The 20000-nt window shown below is 35.8% G+C and overlaps 1 protein-coding gene across 6 annotated transcripts in view; it reads left to right on the top strand.

Moving 5' to 3' along the window:
* LOC136844322 (uncharacterized) overlaps positions 1-20000 on the top strand; it is a 318972-nt gene that overhangs the window by 236571 nt on the left and 62401 nt on the right. For all 6 annotated transcript variants that reach the window (XM_067113310.1, XM_067113318.1, XM_067113328.1 and 3 more), the window contains 2 exons: positions 145-323; positions 16218-16280. In XM_067113310.1, the coding sequence (XP_066969411.1) occupies positions 145-323; positions 16218-16280 (242 nt within the window). The remainder of the gene's footprint in view (positions 1-144; positions 324-16217; positions 16281-20000) is intronic.

Genomic DNA, 20000 nt, shown 5'->3' with positions numbered 1-20000 from the left:
AACATATAAATCATCACAATAAACCACATACGCAACCACTCCTCCCCATTTTCTACACCACCTCCAACATCTCACCCATTTTCAATGGCATCTTCCCGTTTTCTTTCTACACCCCTAACCCTACCATTTCCCCTTCCTTTGCAGATCGGTCGCGGCCTTGGTGGAAGAGCTGGAACCGCAAGTACGTCCTGCTGTGTGGGACCTGCGGATGCTCGGCTGTGTTACTTGGCACATTCTACCTCATTATCTACTTCGTGCTCAGGTCCTACACTTCTTCGCTCCAGTACTTCGAGACCATCCCCACCTACGTCCCCGCTGCCGTGGTGAGTTCGGCGTTGGAGTTTTTGTTGGTGTTGGTGAGGTGCTGGTGTGTGTTTGTTTGTTTTGTTAGAGAGGGTCTCCTAGTGCCTCCCCTTCTTCTCTACCTTTATTTTCTTCTTCCTCCCTCCGTCAGCGACGCCTTCAGGTTTTATGTTTGTGTTTTATTTATTTACACGGTCATTCATTTTCTGTGCCTCTCCTCTCCTCTCCTCCTTCCTTCCTTCTCCTCTTCCTTCGTCAGCGATTCCTTCAGGTTTTATGTGTGTTTTATTTATTTATAAGTTCATAGGTTTTTTTGTATTCTATTTAGTTTGTTGGTATGTGTTAGGTCCAGGGGTGTGTAAAATTGTTTTTTTTTAATAAATTTTGTAGCAGACCCTAATTTTTTAAAAACAGTATATAAGCTATTTCTCTAGTGGCAACTTCCTTTAAAAGAACGCGTTGAGTTTTTTCTTGTGTTTTTGTTTTCTTTTTTTTTATTTTCTGGGTAGCAACAAAGCCCCTTCTTTATTCAAGACAGGATGAATCCTTCAAGAAGTATATGTAGGCGAGGGCAAAGAAGAATCTTTATTGCACAAAAACACACAAAGCCCGTGTTTTTTATTTGTATTTTTTACAAAGAAAAATCGATAATTTGCAAAACATTTTTTTTTGAAATCCAGTTAACCAGTCCATCAAAAAAAATTTAGGTCAGTCCATTAAAAAAATTTAGTTAGCCAGTCCATCAAAAAAATTTAGGTAGCCAATCCGTTAAAAAAATTTAGGTAACCAGTCCACTACAAAAATAGGTATATCCAGTCTGTTAAAAAAATTTAGGGAACCAGTCCATTAAAAAAAATTAGGTAACCAGTCCATTAACAAAAATCCGAGTAACCAGTCCATTAACAAAAATCTAGTAACCAGTCCATTAAAAAAAATTAGGTAGCCAATCCAGTACAAAAATTTAGGTATAACCAGTCCATTAAAAAAAATTTAGGTGACCAGTCCATTAAAAAAAAATCAGAATATCCCAGTCACGTGAAATCACTGACAACAGCTACAAAAAAAAAAACTGCCAAAAAACAGAAAAAAAATTAAACAAGTAAATAAAAACCAATTATTGGTCTCCTATTCCGTTGCCCTCTGCTCAAATACACCGTGAACAAATTATGTAGTTATGTAACGGTGGGCGGCTGCCGTTGAGGGTGGAGGGGGAAGGGGAGGGGGTGTTAGGTAAGGACCCTTTAAATTTCAGTTTTGTAATTTGATAGATCAATCATTCATTTGTGTGGTCATTTGTAATACAAGCGTTTGAATTTGCAGCCCGACTGAAATTTTTTTTTGGGGGGATGGTATCAAGATTCGTTTATTAAAGTGGGCTGGCTTTTGCTGATGTTGGTATTTTGTGAATTATTGAGGCCGGCGTAGATTTACATTGATACATTGATTTCGTCGCGTGAATGATTTACATGGGTAGATGTTGAGAGTGTACAGTGATGGCTTATGTTTTAGAGATATATATATTTCAATATATATATATATATATATATATATATATATATATATATATATATATATATATATATATATATATTTTTATATATAATATATATATATAGAGAGAGAGAGAGAGAGAGAGAGGAGAGAGAGAGAGAGAGAGAGAGAGAGAGAGAGAGAGAGAGATAAAAATCTTATATGTAATTGTTCTTTATTCGTGTGTGTGAGTGTTTGTTTATGTGTGCGGTTATGCATGTGTGTGTGTGTTGAGGAGAGAGAGAGAGAGAGAGAGAGAGAGAGAGAGAGAACCTTTATACTCCATGTTATGATAGGGTTTGAGTGTATGGCAAAGAGTATATGTCTGTGTTTGTGTGTGTGTGTGTGTGAGAGAGAGAGAGAGAGAAACAAAATCTTTTAGATGTCCTTGTTGAGTTTGTTGTTTGAATGTGAGTGTGTGTGTATGTTAAAATCTCCGAGTGTGTGTGTGTTATACGTGAGAGAGAGAGAGAGAGAGAGAGAGAGAGAGAGAGAGAGAGAGAGAGAGAGAGAGAGAGACGCCGGTGCGAGCGAGGAACAAAAATGAAAAATGAAGGTTAGGCAACAGCGCTATATTTTCCCAGGTGTCCTGCCCAATTTCCGCCACCCTCAGGAACCGTGAAGAGTAGGAGTTGAGAGACGCAGGTTGTATCTTTCTGTGAGAGAGAGACAGAGAGAGACAGAGAGAGAGACATGGGTTTTTTTAGACAGTTTTTATATGAGAGAAGGATGTTCATTTATATTCACAGATATGAGAGAGAGAGAGAGAGAGAGAGAGAGAGAGAGAGAGAGAGAGAGAGAGAGAGAGAGAGAGAGAGAGATACACACATGGGTTTTTATAGACAGCTTTTATATGAGAGAAAGATGCTCACATATAGTCACAGATATGAGAGAGAGAGAGAGAGAGAGAGAGAGAGAGAGAGACATGGGTTTTTCTAGACAGTTTTTACATGAGAGAAGGATGTGCATTTATAGTCACAGATATATGAGAGAGAGAAAGAGAAAGAGAGAGAGAGAGAGAGAGGTGAATTTTGAGACACAGCTTTTCATAGAAAGTTTCTATATGAGAGAAGCTTGCTCATTTACAGTGAGAGAGAGAGAGAGAGAGAGAGAGAGAGAGAGAGAGAGAGAGAGAGAGAGAGCTGAATTTTAAGGCACATAGATTCTTAAAGACAGGTTGTATGTGAGAGAAACATCTTTACATATAGTCACAGATAAGAGAGAGAGAGAGAGAGTCATGGATATAAATAAGTCTGGGTGCATAGGAAAGAGATTACACTAAATATATCTTTAGTTTTAAGATCTAAAACCTATCATATCTTGCCATGTATATAAAAGAGGTACAAAGGTTTGTGTAATACCTATTCACTTTGTGCAGAGGCTTTTTTTAAATGCCTCTTCACTTTGTGAGAGGAGCACGCGCGCGCGCGCACACACGCACGCACGCACACACACACACACACACACACACACACACACACACACACACACACACACACACACACACACAAGCACAGAACTTGTGTGCTTATGAATAATTAAGGCTTCTCTCCTTCAGGGGCCAGGAGAAGTGGTTTATAATGAGTCTTAACCTAGAGAGTCACGTTCTGGTCATTTTTGGTTTATTTTTGAAGTCCTTTCAGCCTCTTACTACTTCAGAGTCAGTGTCTCTCTCTCTCGTAGATAAAAGGTTAAGTTTACTAGAGTTTGAATGTAAGGTTGAAAGTTGTATGTATATATGTATATGTATATATATATGTGTGTGTGTGTATATATAAATATAACGTATATATATACATGTATTACTTAAGTTAAAGTCTTCCTGGTCCTCTGTAGGCTCAGGCAGGCATTGATCTCTCTCTCTCTCTCTCTCTCTCTCTCTCTCTATCTATATATATATATATATATATATATATATATATATATATATACATATATATTTATATTATATATATACACACAATCTGATGAAGTGTTTGTGTGTGTGTGTTTTTGTTTGTAAGTATGTAATCTTACCCCACGGCTATGGCGCATAATGTCAGGTAGGCATATAGTAGGCCTAATGCACTCTGTAAGCCTAAAATCGTTCTCCCTATCTTGATATTACCTGAATGGTTGAGTAACTACAGTTCAGATTTAACGGGATTGTTCGAAGCTCTGTTGTTTGCCCAAACTTTACTTTGATTATTACTGTTTTAAATCTTTTTATTTTTTTATTTATTTTTTATCTGTTACCAGGGAATTGTATAATAATTGTTATTATACAATTGTGATTACTTTAATTTTTTACTGAGAAAGTTGAACAAAATTATATAAATGTTTAGGTAAATATACTTAGTTATGAAAATTGTTTATCTGTTTACTGGTAAATAAATTTGGTAACCCATTTCTTGTCGTCCCAAGAAGAATCTCCCTACAGTGCACCTCATGGGGTGCACAGTAGGCACTACCAAAGGTTCTTTCCAGCGTCCCTTCGGCCCCTAGCTGCAACCCCTTTCATTCCTTTTACTGTACCTCCGTTCATATTATCTTTCTCCGATCTACTTATCCACCCTCTCCAAACAATTATTTCATGGTGTAACTCCTTGAGGTTTTCCTCCTGTTACACCTTTCAAGCCTTTTTCTGTCAATTCCCTTTCCAGCGCCGAATGGCCTCATAGCTCCCAAGTACTTGGCCTTTGGCCTAAACTCTATATTCCATTCCATTCCCAAGAAGAATCAGAAGGAACGTCCTTTGAATGAAGAACTTTACCCTCCCCCACCCCACTTCTCAGCAATACATCCTTCACGCCTGCGAATCCTATGACGTTTCTCAATTAAGGACTCGAGGATGAAGGATGGGAAATGAAAAAGGGAATTGCATTTCGCTTGACACTTTCCAATTCCCTTCGACGTGTTATCTTGTAAAAATGGGAAAGTCATAAGTCTTTGTTTTGTTTTGCTTGGAGTTTGGTGATGTTAGGTCTCTCTCTCTCTCTCTCTCTCTCTCTCTCTCTCTCTCTCTCTCTCTCTCTCTCTCTCTCTCTCTCTCTATATATATATATATATATATATATATATATATATATGTGTGTGTGTGTGTGTGTGTGTGTGTATATACACATATAAATATATGTACATATATATATATATATATATATATATATATTTATACATACATTATTTATTACTGTATATATATGTATAACATATATATATATATATGGTATTTAATAATGTCAGTAATAAATATACTAAAAATTAAGATGATAATGGTAGAAATTATAATAAAATTAATAAAATATGAATTAAAAACCATTAGAATACAATTTACATTTTTTTGCCTTGATTTTTTATTATACATGTGCATAATGTGTATGTATATATACACAACACACACACGCACTTACACATATACATTATATATATATATGTATATATATTTTTTTATTTGCGTGTATATCTCTGTATAATCTTGCATTTATACACACACATACACGACAAGCCTTTGCATAAATACACGCGCCCGGCCCACGGTAATACAATTTCCCGTGAATTACGAAGAAGTTACTCGTCGAGTTTGTGGTCTGGGTTTTCCAGAACTTCCAGCGGCACAATTTCTCTGGAAGAAGAGTCAGTGATATCTGGAAAATCGTAAAAATCAAATTCGAGGAGTTTTGGGAGTTCCCGTTATTTGTGTACTTTTTTGTTTGTTTGTTTATTTCTGTGTCCTTCTATCTATCTATCTATCTATCTATCTATCTATCTATCTATATATCTATAAGTCTCAGTTATTTATTTAATTATTTATCTATTTATTTAGCCTTTTATCTGTGTATGTATCTGTCTATCCAACTATATACGCAAATATATCTTTCTATATATTTATCTATTTAAAGTTCCGTTTACTTTTTTATTTATTTGTTTATGTATATATGCATCTATCTGTCTATCTATCTATCTGTTTATATATTTATTCATTTTTTTTATTTATGTATCTATCTATATATCTATATGTCTGTCACAAGACCTATAAGTGCTGATCACGCTAATATTATTTTTGTTTAACCTAATCCTTATAGGCTGTTATTTTTTTTTTTAATATTTCATATAATTTTTTTTTTTCAAAACAACAGGTGACATTAGCCCACAATTATTTTCTCGACAAGACCTCAGAATTAAGAAATGTAACTTTCCCCCTTTCAAGAAATATTACTTTAACTGTACTGAGAAAAATACAACCTTTCCATTTTAAGAAATATAACTTTTCCCACCGTGTTGATAAATATAATTTTTCCCTTAGGGGGGTAGTGCCGCCAGTGCACCTCGTGCGGTGCACTGTAGGGATTACTCAAGGTTCTTTGCAGCGTGCCTTCGGCACCTAGCTGCAACCCCTTTCGTTCCTTTTACTGTACCTCCTTTCATATTCTCTTTCTTCCATGTTACTTTCCTCAACCCTCTCCTAACAATTGATTCATAGGGCAACTGCTCTGAAGTTTTCCTCCTGTCACACCGTTCAGATCCTCTACTGTCAATTTCCGTTTCAGCGCTGAATAACCTCAAAGGTCCCAGTGCTTGGCCCTTGGCCTAAATTCTATATTCAGTTCAGTTAAAATCCCTCTTTGAGAAATATAACTCTACCCATTTTAAGGAATATCGTTTTTCCCTGTTTAAGAAACATAACTTTTCCCGCTTTGAGAAATATACGTTTAACCATTTGAAGAAATGTAACATTTCCCCCTTTTTAAGAAATGTAACATTTCCCCGTATCAAGAAATGTGACATTCCCCCCTTTTTTTCAAGAAATGTTTCATTTCCCCGTATTAAGAAATGTATCATTTCCCCGTTTTAAGAAATGTAACATTTCCCCGTATTAAGAAATGTATTATTTCCCTGTATTAAGAAACGTAACATTTCCCCGTATTAAGAGATGTAACTTTTCCCCTTTTTAAGAAATGTAACTTTTCCCCGTTTTAAGAAATGTATTATTTCCCTGTATTAAGAAATGTAACATTTCCCCGTATTAAGAAATGTAACTTTCCCCTTATTAAGAAATGTAACATTTCCTCCTTTTTAAGAAATGTGCCATTTCCCTGTATTAAGAAATGTAACATTTCCCCGTATTGAGAAATCGTATTAAGAAATGTAACTTTTCCCCCTTTTTAAGAAATGTAACAACTTTTCTCCCTTTTTAAGAAATGTAACATTTCCCCGTATTAAGAAATGTAACATTTCCACCTTTTTAAGAAATGTACCATTTCCCTGTATTAGAATGTAACATTTCCCCGTATTGAGAAATGTAACTTTTCCCCTTTTTAAGAAATGTATCATTTCCCCTTATTGAGAAATGTAACTTTCCTGGTCCTTAGAATCCCGACCGCCGAAAACCCCGTTTCGACGGAGCGAATTTGACGAATCGCTGTTTTGTTTTCACATCAGGTCATTTGAGTCGAGGGCGATAAATGAAAAGTGTCGGAATTGATGGGATTCAATTGAATTTCACGCGTCGCGGGTTGCGATTACATTTGTAACTGGGGGAGGAGGAAGGGGAAAGGGGTAGGGGAAGGGGCTTGTGTCATGCGTCGAGATAACTTGATAATTGTTATTTTTGTTGTTGTTATAAATCTCGTCGAGTGCTGATGGGCAGTCACAACTCTCAGTGTTGTAATTATAATCAAATGCCATACATCAATATCGTTGCATTTTAGCAAAATTTTCAGAAGCTGATGACTTTGTGTTAATGAGTTGCTGCACTCTTGCAAATGAGAGAGAGAGAGAGAGAGAGAGAGAGAGAGAGAGAGAGAGAGAGAGAGAGAGAGAGAGAGAGAGAGAGAGAGAGAATGGATGGATATCTGTGTACTCAGTATTAGGAATTAATACGATATTGTGCATATACATACCACAAAGAGAATGGCTGTTTTATACGAATCTCCTTTGAGAGAGAGAGAGAGAAGAGAGATGGATGAGATGGAGAGAGAGACTCAAGAGAGAGAGAGAGAGAGAGAGAGAAATGGATGGATATCATTTTACCAGAGAGAGAATTGATACGAAATTTGCAGTACATAGGCAAAGAGAATTTGTACGTGTGAGTTTCTCTGAGAGAGAGAGAGAGAGAGAGAGAGAGAGAGAGAGAGAGAGAGAGAGAGAGAGAGAGAGAGAGAATGGATTGATATTTTTTATATCTTTTATTTTTATTGGGACGTCGATAAAAATTGATGAAGGAGCATCATTTTAGAGAGATTATTTTTCGATTTGAGTGCCATTAGCAAACAGATTGGTACTGAAGGAATGCATAGATTTTTTCTGGGCACCAAGAATTTACTTAAGAGTTCTTTGAAGCGTTTCTATCCCCGTGGAAGAATTTTACTGTTATTTTTTATATATTTTATTTTTTATTGGGAGCCTCGACATAAAAAGTTTCATTGTGGAAAAAGTTTTATTGTTATTATTTCAATCCTTTTACTGGAACGTTTCGAATAAAAAGTATTGTCGTCAAAGTTCTATTAGTTACTAAATCGAATTCTGTTTTTTTTTAGTAAGATATTGAACTGCAAGTATTACATGTTTTTTTAGTTTCTTGAATGCATATATATATTTCAAGCTTTCCCTTTTTTCTATAAAGGTATACACATTTTAGCTGCAAACCCTTTAAGTAGATGGGAAGCCTTTACGTGGAACAAGCCCACCAAAGGGGCCATTAGAGGGCTGCAAATTGGTATGTTGATCATCCACCTCCAATCATCAAACATACTTGTAAAGAACAAAAAATAAATTAATAAATGAGATAAAATTCATGTGCAGAGGAAGATAGTATTCCTATAGTCCCATTTTTTCAGGTTTATATTTGTTTGATATTAAATTTTGTCATAATTTTTTTAATAATTAGCCGTTTACACCTTTCGTAGTGGTCCTTTTTTATTGAAAAGTTTAATAAAAGGCAACGATATAGGACAGGCCACTCACTGGCCATGGTTAAAGTTTCACTGGTTGGCTGCGGCTCATACAGCATTATACCGAGACCACCGAAAGATAGATGTATTTTCGGTGGCCTTGATTATACGCTGAAGAGACTTTACAGAAAAATCGACCGCGCCGAAGAAACTTCGGTGCATTTTTTACTTGTTCGTTTTTTTTTTTAATTATTGATTTCACTCACACATTTATTTGACGCTTCCAAACGCCACCAACGACAAACGTTTCATCCGATGAAAGAATCGAAACATTTTTTTGGAACTCATTTTTAAGCTCGGTTTTAAAACTTTCATCCTCCCTTTAGCCCCCGTTGTCTGTACACAAAGCAAAACAACGACGAGAAACAACAACAAAGAGCTTCGCCCAACAACAATCATGGGCGTCCTGTTTCACCGGAACGGTACAACAATGTAACGGTGTAACGGCCGGGTTTTAAAAGTTACGGAATCCCCGGGAAACAGCGCATAAAAGCTTGCGGGTTGTTGCTGCCGCTGTTCAATATATATGGTAATGAACATCAGTTTGCGAGAGAGAGAGAGAGAGAGAGAGAGAGAGAGAGAGAGAGAGAGAGAGAGAGAGAGAGAGAGTTGGGGGAAGAGGGGAGGGGTACGCCTAATTTAGGGTACACTTGAATTCAGTTTTGTTTCCTTTGAGAGAGAGAGAGAGAGAGAGAGAGAGAGAGAGAGAGAGAGAGAGAGAGGAGGGAAGCCTAATTTCAGGTACAGTTAAATTCAGTTTTGTTTCCGTGACACACACACTCACAGAGAGAGAGAGAGAGAGAGAGAGAGAGAGAGAGAGAGAGAGAGAGAGAAAGGAAATGCCCAATTTAGAGTATACTTAAATTTAGTTTTGTCAGAGAGAGAGAGAGAGAGAGGGGAGGGAGCACCTAATTTACGATGTCTCCTTGACCGTTTGTTGTTTGTTGTCTAAATTCCATTTACTGACTAACGTACCTGTCCCGTTACCGATAACGGTAATAAATTGATAATTTTGTTGTTGCATCATACTCAAAAAATATAAAATGCATTGGATATCTGCAATGTTCTTCCAGAAGAGGCTGTGATAGTGAAACGTGGATTTTATATCCCGTAGACTTTTTTGACATCCAGGTAAACTTAATTGACTGATTCACATTCACTGTTATTTATTTTGATACTTATTATTTGATTATACGTATTAATTTCAATCCTGTCTCATTTTTCTCATCGTTCATTCTTATTTTATATTCGTTAATTATTTAATAAAATTAAAACTGCTGCCTTATCACCCGCGTAGGAGAAGAGGTTTTCTTCAGAAGGTGCCTGAGTGACAGCCATCACTTTGGCTGCCTTTTACTTATCAGAATTTTAAAGGTGTCTTATATAAGTTTTATAATCTGCTTTTCACTGCTTTATTTTATTTTTTTATTGGTTTCTTTTCATCATCAAATTTAATGGCTTTATTCTTTTGCAGTTTTTAAAAATCCAAATATTTTCTCGTCATTTTTAAAAATTATTATCAATGAATTGAAAACACTATGACTTATTTTTTTATGAATTCTTAACTTAAAACACTGTCTACATGAATCAGATTTTATTATTATTATTATTATTATTATTATTATTATTATTATTGTTATTATTGTTATTATTGTTATTGTTGTTGTTTTTTTCAGTTTTACAATTTTTGCCAAATTATCATTTCCTGTCGTTTTAAAAAGAAATCATCTATGTACTTAAAGACACTATGACTCATTTTTAGTTTTCTGCAAAAGAAACTATTGTGCCGGCTTTGTCTGTCCGCCCTCCCTTTGTCCTGTCCCTCAGATCTTAAAAACTACTGAGGCTAGAGGGCTGCAAATCGATATGTTCATCATCCACCCACCAATCATCAAACATACCAAATTGCAGCCCTCTAGCCTCAGTAATTTTTATTTTATTCAAGGTTAGTCATAATCGTGCTTCTGGCAACTGTAGCAGGGGATTAGCCACCACCAGGTCGTGGTTAAAGTTTCTTGGCCGGCTCATACAGATATACCGAGACCACCGAAGATAAGATTTATTTTCGGTGGCCTTGATTATACGCTGTAGCGGCTGTACAGAAAACTCGATTGCTCCGAAGAAACTTCGGCGCATTTTGTACTTGTTCTGTCTTCTTTCAATTTTACACTTAAATTTTTATTATTTCCTGATACTTGTCAAAAACCCAACTAGTATTTCAAAAGCAATCAAGCTAATTCACCTACTACAAGCATGCTTATTCAGATACCATAACAAATAGCCCATTTGTTTTTAATATATGCAGACAGGTTTATTTCCTGTACAGGCTGAATGCAAACCACTTATTATCATACACGATTAAACACACTAATTTCTGTTACCATTAAAAACAACCCATTGTTTTTAATATCTGCACACAGCTTTATTTCCTGTACAGGCTGAATCCAAACCACTTATAGTCATAGACGTTTAAACACACTAATTTCAATTACCTTTGCAAACAGCCCATTGTTTTTAATATGTGCAAACAGCTTCATTTCCCATAAAGGCTGAATGCATACCGTTTATATTCATACACGATTCATACGCGGATGAAATCCCCTCTTTTCGAAATGTAGAGCAAACGTAAGTGCTAAATCTATTGGGATAACCTCGCCTACCTGAGCAAACACAGGTAAATATGCATATCGTTTGCAAATGCCCCCTTGCCTTGTTGGCAAAGATGCTTCAAGGTTTGAGAGCCGCTGACTGGTGTTCCAAATATTGGCAGAGAGAGAGAGAGAGGGGGGGTGGGGTTGGGGTTTGGGATGGATAGTAAAGTGATTTAGTTTTTGAGATGGAGCCAGAACAGTGACATGGAAACCTTCTCTCTCTCTCTCTCTCTCTCTCTCTCTCTCTCTCTCTCTCTCTCTCTCTCTCTCTCTAGTGACGTGAATACCTCTCTCTCTCTCTCTCTCTCTCTCTCTCTCTCGCCCCGATGATGACACCGAATTATCGATCCATTTTATTTTTTTTTTAAAGAGCTGAAAGAATCTGGGTCCCCGATACCAGCGGCCGTGTCATTAAAAGATATTTTCCCGGACTCATTTAGAAAGCTAAACCAACAATATTGTTAGTTTCCCATTAAAACTTACCTCATTGATTGATATTGACATAGCTCTGGCGACACACCTTTCAAAGTATTTATTGTGGCGACGCAGAATAGCTCTCCCCACCCACCCACCCACCACCTCCTGCTTACGTGCGCAGCTGCGCGCTGGCGTGTGCGAATGCATGATGATGCGTATTTGTGGACCCACCTCCAGGTTTTGCATACGCCTCTGCGCGCGCGCGTGTGCGTATGTTTGCGTGTGAGGATTTGTTTACGCGCAATCGTGGGTTTTTGAACGTACGTAAATACTGGTGGACGTTTAAACGCCATGTTTGTGTTTTTTGTGTGTTTATGTTTTATGTATGTGTATGTTTGGTCCTGGAAGTTTAAATGCTGTGTGTACATGTTTTATGAGGTGTAGTGTTTTACACTGTTTGTTCACGTGTTGCGTATGTGTTTGTGCGAGTTTATATGAGTGTATGTTTGCTTTAAACGCCATATTTTTGTTTGTTTTTTTATGAATGTGTACATGTCTGGCAATAGACCGTATGTATGTTTGTGTTCATGTTTTATGATGGGCAGCATTGTGCACTGTTTGTGTGTGTTCGCCATGTTTGTGTGCGTTTGTTTATATGTATATGTATATGTTTGGCCGTTGGCGTGTGTGTGTTTGTGTACATGTTTTATGAGCTGCAGTGTTGTACAGTGTTTGTTCACGTGTTGCTTTTGTGTTTGTGTGAGCTCATTTGAGTGTATGTTTGTGTTTGTATAAGTGCATGTCTAGGTGTATGTGTGTGCCATTGCTACATCGCCCCGCGTATGTGCATTGGCGCAAACATACACCTATACATACACATATGCAAACGAAAACGTACACTCATGCAAGTTATTTATGAAATCACATCTTCAAGGACAGAAAATTTAGGTCCTTGATGTCTGGTCCTTGGAAACGTCCTTGGCGGCGCAAAAGCCGAGGTCACTAACTCCGGATGAATTGATTTCGCAAAGATCAAAGGTCTCCTTTGCGGGCCATTCAAGGTTGTGTCGACCTTGGGGATTTCTCTCCGTTGGAGCTGGTTAGCTGACGGCGTTTGTGCGTGTTTGTGTGTGTGTGGATAGGTGTGGGTATGTTTGTGTTAATTATTACAATAATATATATATACTGTATATATATATATATACTGTATATATATGTATATTTATATATTTGAGGTTATATTCCATACAATTTATATTATTATATATATAGCTTGTAGAAATATGTTAGTGCAAACTAATGTATGTGTGTGTGTATTTATATATTTGAGGTTATATTCCATACAATTTATAATAATTTTGTAACAGAGCTTGTAGAAAGTTTGAACTCACTAGCATATCTCTCTCTCTCTCTCTCTCTCTCTCTCTCTCTCTCTCTCTCTGATTGCCGATTGCCCTTTTATCGTCCCCACTATCCGGGCTCGGCCAAACTTCCACATCGCGTGGTGGCTGAGCGCTTAACCTCTTAAAATTTTTGTCAGCTTTCCCAATGGCGAGTAATAGCCCCAGCTCGTAAGTGGAACTTCCCTCTCGACTGGCCTCCTCTCTTTGTTTTTCTCTCGATTTTCTTTCTTTTCTTTCTTTCTTTTTTATTTTTTGTTTATTTTTTGCCTTTACGTTTTACTTTAGCTCGCTGCCTGGTGGCTTTCCATACCGGGAGGTATAAAATGGTTCTGGAAAAGGGGGATTATTATTATTATTATTATTATTATTATTATTATTATTATCATGTGATTAAGTCTGATTACTACTACTACTATTATTATATTATTATTATTATTATTATTATTACTATTATTATTATAAGATAACTTATGAATTATGATAAAATACAATTGTACGTCAAATGAATTTTTGGCTTCAGTCTGCCATAATACAGTGTTGTTTGGTGAAAGTCAGGAAAAGTTGTAGATATAGGTGAAAGAATTTGGTAGGAAGAAGAAAAAGATTATAAATACCTAATTAATGGAGGGCATAAGAAACTGAGGGAAGATAGTGGATGTGATGTTGATAACTCTCTCTCTCTCTCTCTCTCTCTCTCTCTCTCTCTCTCTCTCTCTCTCTCTCTCTCTCTTTCAAACTCGAGGAATTATGCCAGTTAAGTACGGAACACAGCAACCTGGGCAAATTACACAAGGTGGCATCAACCCTCTCTCTCTCTCTCTCTCTCTCTCTCTCTCTCTCTCTCTCTCTCTCTCGGCGAAGGACACAAAAGAGAAGAGATCCGATGTGCATTGTGGTGTTCTCGCCTTATCTCTCATGCAAAAGCAAACTAATCCAGTCGGGATTATGCATTACGCAAGCACTGTTTTGTGCTGCGGTTAAATAATTATTGCTTAAGCTCGGTACAAAATAGACGTAGGTTTTTTGTCTTTTTTTTTGCGGGCGACGGAAGGGAAGGGGGAGATGGGAGGGGGAGGGGTAAGGAGGTAGGGTGAATGGGGAGTCCCCCCCTCCCTCCGACTCATTTGTAATTGTAAATCAGACTCTCGTGACGCCTGGTCTAATCTGCATATTTCCCTTTGCTATCCGGGGTGTCTTTTTTTTTTTAATCACGTCTGAGTTTTTTGGGGGGTTCTGTAGTATGCCAAAAGTAAATATTGTTCGTATTATGTCTTAACCTTTTTTTTGTAATATGCGAATAGATGATGTTATGTTTTTATACTTTTTTGCTTGTTTTTTTATAATTTTATTATAGTAAATGTCTATTTTATTTTATTTTTTAAAGTGTACATTTAATTTATATGTTATATATATATATATATATATATATATATATATATATATATATATATATATATATATATATATATATATATATATATATATATATATATATATATATATATATAAGAACAGGATTTAATTTAAGTAGGATGGTATCTCAGGAGATTTTTATTTACAAAAGCTATAAACTTTCAAGGACACTGTCCTCATCGTCTGGTAGCCGTAATATTTACTTATGTGTGAATACATGTATATATAAACATTATATATATAATATATATATGTATATGTATGTATATATATATATATATATATATATATATATATATATATATATATATATATATATGTATATATAGTATATATAAATCAATTATAGTAATAGTAAAAAAATTATAAGAAAGCAAAAAAGTATAAAAGCATAACATCATCCATTTGCAGACTACAAAAAAAAAAAATTAAGACATGATACGAACAATATTTACTATTAGCGTATTACAAAAACCAACCCCCCCAAAAAACTCAGACGTGATTTAAAAAAAAAAAAACGCCCCAGATAGCAAAGGGGAATATGCAGAATGGACCAGGCGTCACGAGAGTCTGATTTACAATTACAAATAAGTCGGGGGGGGAGGGGACTCCCATTCCCCCTACCTCCTACCCCTCCCCTACCATATCCCCTTCCTTGTCCGCAAAAAAAAAAAACGACAAAAAAACCTACATACCTTTTGTACCGGGCTTAAACAGTATTTATTTAACCGCTGCACAAAGCACAGCGCTTGCATAATGCATAATCCCGACTGAATTAGTTTGCTTTTGCATGAGAGATAAGGCGAGAACACCACATTGTATCTGATCTCTTCTCTTTTGTGTCCTTCTGCCGTGTGTGTGTGTGTGAGAGAGAGAGAGAGAGAGAGATGCACTTGATTCCAATTTTGGATAGAGTATATATAGAGTATATATATATATATATATATATATATATATATATATATATATATATATATATATATATATATATATATATATATATAGTCATATAAACATTAATATTTTTTTAATATTTATAAATGATCATAGCAGCCGATTGGAACTGCAAATGTGCAAATATAACTAAAATGTTTCCCATCGAGTACCCAGTCTTCATTTAATTATGATGTATTTGTTGGGATTAGCACAGAGTACTCAACATATTGGTAATTTATATGGAGGTAATTTACACCCGTTTGTCGTAACTTCCTCTACGTTCATTCATAAAAAATTTTTTAATGTAATTTATTTCAGTTTTTTGCGTATTTGCGCATTGTTTTTATATCTGCTTACTATTTTTGTGGTGATATATATGTTTAAGGTACCTGGAATAAAGGGTATACTGTATATTAATGACTGAATATTTGTAAGTATGCATAATGAAAGTTCCTTATTGAAAACTTCAGGGCGGTACTTAACGTCCTTAGAATCAGCATCAATCTCCCTTACGTCCCTAGTTTACATTACCATCATTTCTGACGGGAGAAATACAGTATTTTATCACATAATGTATATATACAACTACTGTTGTATACCTTCATTGATGCTATTTTGTTTTCTTCTTTTTTCAGTTGAATCTGACGGGTCTTCTAGTGTTGTGTTTCATCCGAAGAAAGAATAGATTCTCCATACTGGTAAGTGGATTTGGCAGCTCTCTCTCTCTCTCTCTCTCATTAGAAACTAAATTTATATTGTAATACTGCATTTTACTGTATAGGTTATACCTTCCTGTGGTAATATTTCATTTGTTTACTAACATTCTCTCTCTCTCTCTCTCTCTCTCTCTCTCTCTCTCTCTCTCTCTCTCTCTCTCTCTCTCTCTCATTAGGAACTAATCCTAAGCTGTCACAATGCATTTTGCTATGTAGGTTATATTTCCCTGTGCTACTATTCCAAGTGTTTCTCTCTCTCTCTCTCTCTCTCTCTCTCTCTCTCTCTCTCTCTCTCTCTCTCTCTCTCTCTCTCTCTCTCTCTCATTAGGAACTAATCCTAAGCTGTCACAATGCATTTTGCTATGTAGGTTATATTTCCCTGTGCTACTATTCCAAGTGTTTTGCTAGTTCTCTCTCTCTCTCTCTCTCTCTCTCTCTCTCTCTCTCTCTCTCTCTCTCTCTCTCTCTCTCTCTCTCTCTCTCTCTCGAATTAGAAACTATACTAAATTGTAATAATGCAGTTTACCGTATAGGTTATATTTTTGTGGCCAATATTTCAAACATTGGCGAGTATTCTCTCCTTGAATTAAGAAGCCAGAACCCAATTTTAACAATGTATTTAACCATCCAGCTTATATGCTTATCTCTACACATAGATAACAGAGTATTTAACCGTCCACACTATATAACTTATCTCTACATGTAGAAAACAAACACTTAAATTCTCCAAATCTTCGGGAAAATTTTTTTCATATTTCAGTTTCGGTTGATGGTCACAGCGCCACTTTTTTTTTTCTTTTTTTTTCGAGGCGCCTTTATGAGGAGGGAATAAAGATGATACCTGATTTTTTATTATTTTTTTTGTGGGAGGTGTGGGAGGGGGAGGTGCGGGCCTTTAAATGAACCTTCTTTTAGGTGGGTGGGAATTTTACAAGGTCGGTTCCCACAATGGTTGTCGCTACGTTCCAAAGCTTCTCTTCCCTAAAGAACTTTTGTATTCTGTTCGGGAGATTTTGCTCTCTCTCTCTCTCTCTCTCTCTCTCTCTCTCTCTCTCTCTCTCTCTCTCTCTCTCTCTCTCTCTCTGATCCGCCCGCGTAGGTTTGTAAAACCTTTGGATTCATATTTTCAAGGCATGTTGTAGGCGTGTGTTTGTGTGTGCGTGTGTGTATGTGTGTGCTTGGGCGCGTGTGGGTGTTTCTGCACTATGACAATATAAATCAAGTAATTTGAACGATATACATTTATTTTAAAGGTAACATTTCGTTATTAGTTTCAATACGTAGCTATATATATATATAATATATATATATATATATATATATATATATATATATATATATATATATATATATATATATATATATATATATATATATATATATATATATATATATATATATATATATATGTGACTGTGAAATATTTTCTGTTAAAACAGAATTCCATCAAATGTAAAGAGCCATAAAAACGCCAAAATCTAAAAGTAAATGCTATATTTCAGAGACCAACTGTCTGTCTCTCCTAGCCTGAAGAGAGAGACAGTTGGTCTCTGAAATATAGCATTTATACTTACCATTTGGCGTTTTTATGGGCTCCTTATATTTGATATACATACATACATACATACATACATACATACGCATTAGCACCATTTAGAATTTACAAACCCATTCACTCTGGGAATTTAGACATCAGATACGCAGATGAATATCACATGCGGATTAATTCCATCCTATCTCGAACATTAATGCACGATTTAAAAAGTTTTGCAACATGTAAATAGTTTCTATCATCTTTGTGACCGGTGATGAATACGCCCATTCAGACCTCTTCATCTGATATGAATTCACAGTCAACATAATCAGCTGAACACATTTCCAATGACGTTTGGTCAGTCAAAACTTGACGTAATTTTCTTCGGAACTCTCCCAAAACTGTTTCAGAGTTATATTGTCATATTCACGTGAATCAACTGTGATGGTAATCACTGATTATTCAGTTGCATTAAATCTGCATTGCAAGGTATCAATGAATTTATTTTCTTTCTGAATTTGAATAAAAATGGACGTTTTTCAGTTACTGATTAGATTTTCGTTTGACTTTATCGGGTCTGTTCTTTTTATACACAACTTCTATTTTCAAATGCTGGCTGTTTTTCGTAATATTTGTTCTCATTTCTGCTTCGTTTTCATACAGTTAGTGAAACTCAATGAGTAATTTTATCATATAACATGAGGACGTTATTTTGTAGAGTATTGTAAAGTTACTGAAATTCAGGAAGTAATTTTATCTTAAAGCGCGAGCATGTTTTTGGTAATATATGATAATGATACGAATAAATTTTTTTACTAATTTTTAGCTTTCTGTAAAAGAAAATTATTGTGCCTGCTTTGTCTGTCCGGCCGCACGTTATTCTGTCCGCACTTTTTTCTGTCCGCCCTCAGATCTTAAAATACACTGAGGCTAGAGGGCTGCAAATTGGTATGTTGACCTTTCATCCTCTAATCATCAAACATACCAAACTGCAGCCCTCTAGCCTCAGTAGCTTTTATTTTATTTAAGGTTAAAGTTAGCCATGATCGTGCTCCTGGCAACGATATAGGATAGGCCACCACCGGGTCGTGGTTAAAGTTTCATGGGTCGCGGCTCATACATTATTATACCGAGACCACCGAAAGATAGATTTATTCTCGGTGGCCTTGATTATACGCTGTAGCGGCTGTGCGGAATACTCGATTGCTCGGCGCATTTTTTACTTGTTTTATTGTCAACTTACTACTCCTATATTTCAGTTTCTTTTTAATAACATACAGTTTTCTTGCATTTATAAGAGTTACAGTGATTTCATTCATCAGAAAATTTGATTTTTTATTATTACTATAATATATACTGATAGTGATCGTATTCATTTGATTTGGTATATAATGTACGAGTATAATTTTCATTACGTTGCTACCTTAATAATTCTCTCAATTTATCACGCTCCAAAGATTTTTCTTCATATGGAATTAAATCAAGTAACAACGTTGAGTTTTTTATATCTGAATGTGAAAACTAGTGTAAGAAATAATAAAATTTATGCATAATGAAGTTTTAAAAGTAAATTAGTTTTCAGAAGCTTGGTTGCAAAGTACACAAGAAGTTCTGAATGCCTCTTTCTCAAAACAAGTTTTCAAGCAAGAAAATTAATGTAAAAATTAATAAAATTTATGCATAACTTTTAAAAGTATATTAGTTTCAGGCCTTAATGTCCTCTTCTCATTCATGAAAAGCGAAGAAGAAGAAAAAGAATGGGAAGTTTTGACAAGTTCCTGTTCTAATATGAATACTAATACCAATGTCCCCGTATGGGGTAGTGTCTTCAGTGCACCTCTTGCGGAGCACTGTAGGCATTACTTAAGATCCTTTGCAGCGTGCCTTCATTAGGTTCCTAGCTGCAACCCCTTTCATTCCTTTTACTGTACCTCCTTTCATATTCTCTTTCTTCCATCTTGCTTTCCTGAACCCCTCCTAACAATTGATTCACGGTGCAACTGCTTTGAGGTTTTCCTCCTGTTACACCTTTCAAACCTTTTACTGTCAATTTCCGTTTCAGCGCTGAATGACCTCATTGGTCCAAGTGCTTGGCCTGTGGCCTAAATTCCATATTCAATTCAATTCAGTCCAACTAATACCAATACCAACCCTAAAACTACCATTAC

This window comes from Macrobrachium rosenbergii, chromosome 2 (genome assembly GCF_040412425.1).
Source record: "Macrobrachium rosenbergii isolate ZJJX-2024 chromosome 2, ASM4041242v1, whole genome shotgun sequence".
In the NCBI taxonomy this organism is placed as follows: domain Eukaryota; kingdom Metazoa; phylum Arthropoda; class Malacostraca; order Decapoda; family Palaemonidae; genus Macrobrachium; species Macrobrachium rosenbergii.
This window is presented reverse-complemented; position numbering and strand designations above follow the sequence as displayed.